Raw genomic sequence first — 1856 nt, forward strand, 5'->3', positions numbered from 1 at the left:
CAGAAATCGTGAGATGCGGTCTGGTGTATATATATATATATATATATAGAGAGAGAGAGAGAGAGAGAGAGAGAGAAAGAGAGATAGAGAGAGAGTGTGAGTGAGTGAGTGAGTGAGGGAGAGAGAGAGTGAGAGAGAGAGAGTGAGAGAGAAAGAGAGAGGAGAGAGATTGACATAGATAGATAGAGAGTGATAGAGGGAGACTGATTAATATATAGAAATAAAGAGAGTGTGAGAGAAGGAAAGAAAGAATGAAAGAGAGGACAGTCATTTGTCAGTCATTTTAAATCTACTTTTAAAGAAGGCTTTTTTCAATCCCCACCACGCCTCTAAAGCATACATTATGTACCACATCTTTTATGGAATTCCACAGCCTGTGCGCACATTTCGTATCAGATTATTAGATAAACGTTGAACAGTCCTTTTTATTAGCCATTTAAAATTTAGACTCTACGGAAAATTTGGTTTGGGATTTGTGATTTGGATTCGTGTTTCCGTGTGAAATGTTGGTACGTGATGGTCGCGGGTTTTTTACATAAATATTGCAAAACGCCATCCACTTAGCGTAAGAGTAAGTTTATGAATGCATTTATTTGAATGGAAGGGGTTGACGGGGGAGGCGGGCATGCGTATGAATGACCCAAGTGGGCGATCAGATCGTAGGTGGCAAGTTAGGATCGCGGCGCGGACGAGGCAACAAGTGTGCTCGGAGCCGGACTTCGAAGTCTCGTCATGTAACATGGAAGAACTTCCGATATTAAAAATAATGGAAGACAACGAAACGTATACGGACAATTGCACGTACAACTGCACGAACATGACCTCCCTTGAGCTACCGGCAGACTTGCGGTTTAACGACAACGCTCTGTTGGTCGTCATCGCGTATTCGGTCCTGTTCGTCATAGCGGCGATCGGGAACTTGACCGTCTTTATCACCTTGATCAGAGGGCGGCATAGAAAGAGCAGGATATCCCTGATGATAACGCACTTGGCCATAGCCGATTTGTTCGTCACTTTTTTCATGATACCTCTGGAAATCGGCTGGAGGCTCACAACCCAGTGGGTCGCTGGAAACGTCGCTTGCAAATTTTGCCTTTTCTTGCGAGCGTTTGGCCTCTACCTTTCCAGCAACGTTTTAGTCTGTGTCTCCGTGGATAGATACTTTGCCATTCTACATCCTTTGAGAGTCAATGATGCCAGAAGACGCGGGAAGCTAATGCTAGCATTAGCATGGATATTGTCTCTCATCTGTGCATTACCGCAGGTAAGCATGTCTTGGGTATACTTAAAAACTTGCTTACTCAGGACTGTTCTTCTTGACCTTTCTTAAGGGAAAGACTATAGGAAGCCGTTAACAAATAAGAAGAATTAGTTTAGTGGTCGTAATCCACCTGCATAGATTTTCTCTTAGACATGACTTGGAGGTGATTGTTAAAAACAAAATAAAAAATAAGGATTCTAGAAAAAAAGTAAAAAAAAAACCAAAACTGTCATCCAAGTCAAAGAAATTAGGTGCAAAATGAAAAAAAGTATAGCTTAAAATTCTTTCAAAATGTTAGGAGCTCCTAGGTAGAAGACTACTGGGTTAAATAAAATACGATAAAAAATGGAATGAAAATCTGTCGGAAAATTACGACTAAATAACAAATGACAATATGGCAGCCAAAGTTTAGCAATCAAATAAAATGTCTACAGAATAGTGTATATTATGCACAGATAAATAATATTATTTTGAACAACTGTGTCCTAATCTTTTATGACAGTAAATATGCAAATTATTTTATAATTCGATTTTTTTTTCATATCATAGAAAAGCGATTTTAAAAGTGCCCATCACCACTATGTATAAATAGTAT

The 1856-nt window shown here is 39.4% G+C and overlaps 1 protein-coding gene across 1 annotated transcript; it reads left to right on the forward strand.

The window, feature by feature from the left end:
• The first annotated feature begins 619 nt into the window (after window positions 1-619).
• On the forward strand, window positions 620-1442 carry LOC106667017 (gonadotropin-releasing hormone receptor-like). Its single transcript, XM_024228766.1, has one exon. The coding sequence runs from the start codon at window positions 626-628 to the stop codon at window positions 1328-1330; it is 705 nt and encodes a 234-aa protein (XP_024084534.1). The 5' UTR covers window positions 620-625; the 3' UTR covers window positions 1331-1442.
• The last annotated feature ends 414 nt before the right edge of the window (window positions 1443-1856 follow it).

The sequence above is a fragment of the Cimex lectularius genome, unplaced genomic scaffold (genome assembly GCF_000648675.2).
Source record: "Cimex lectularius strain Harlan isolate CLEC.00 unplaced genomic scaffold, Clec_2.1 scaffold113, whole genome shotgun sequence".
Taxonomy (NCBI): Eukaryota; Metazoa; Arthropoda; class Insecta; order Hemiptera; family Cimicidae; genus Cimex; species Cimex lectularius.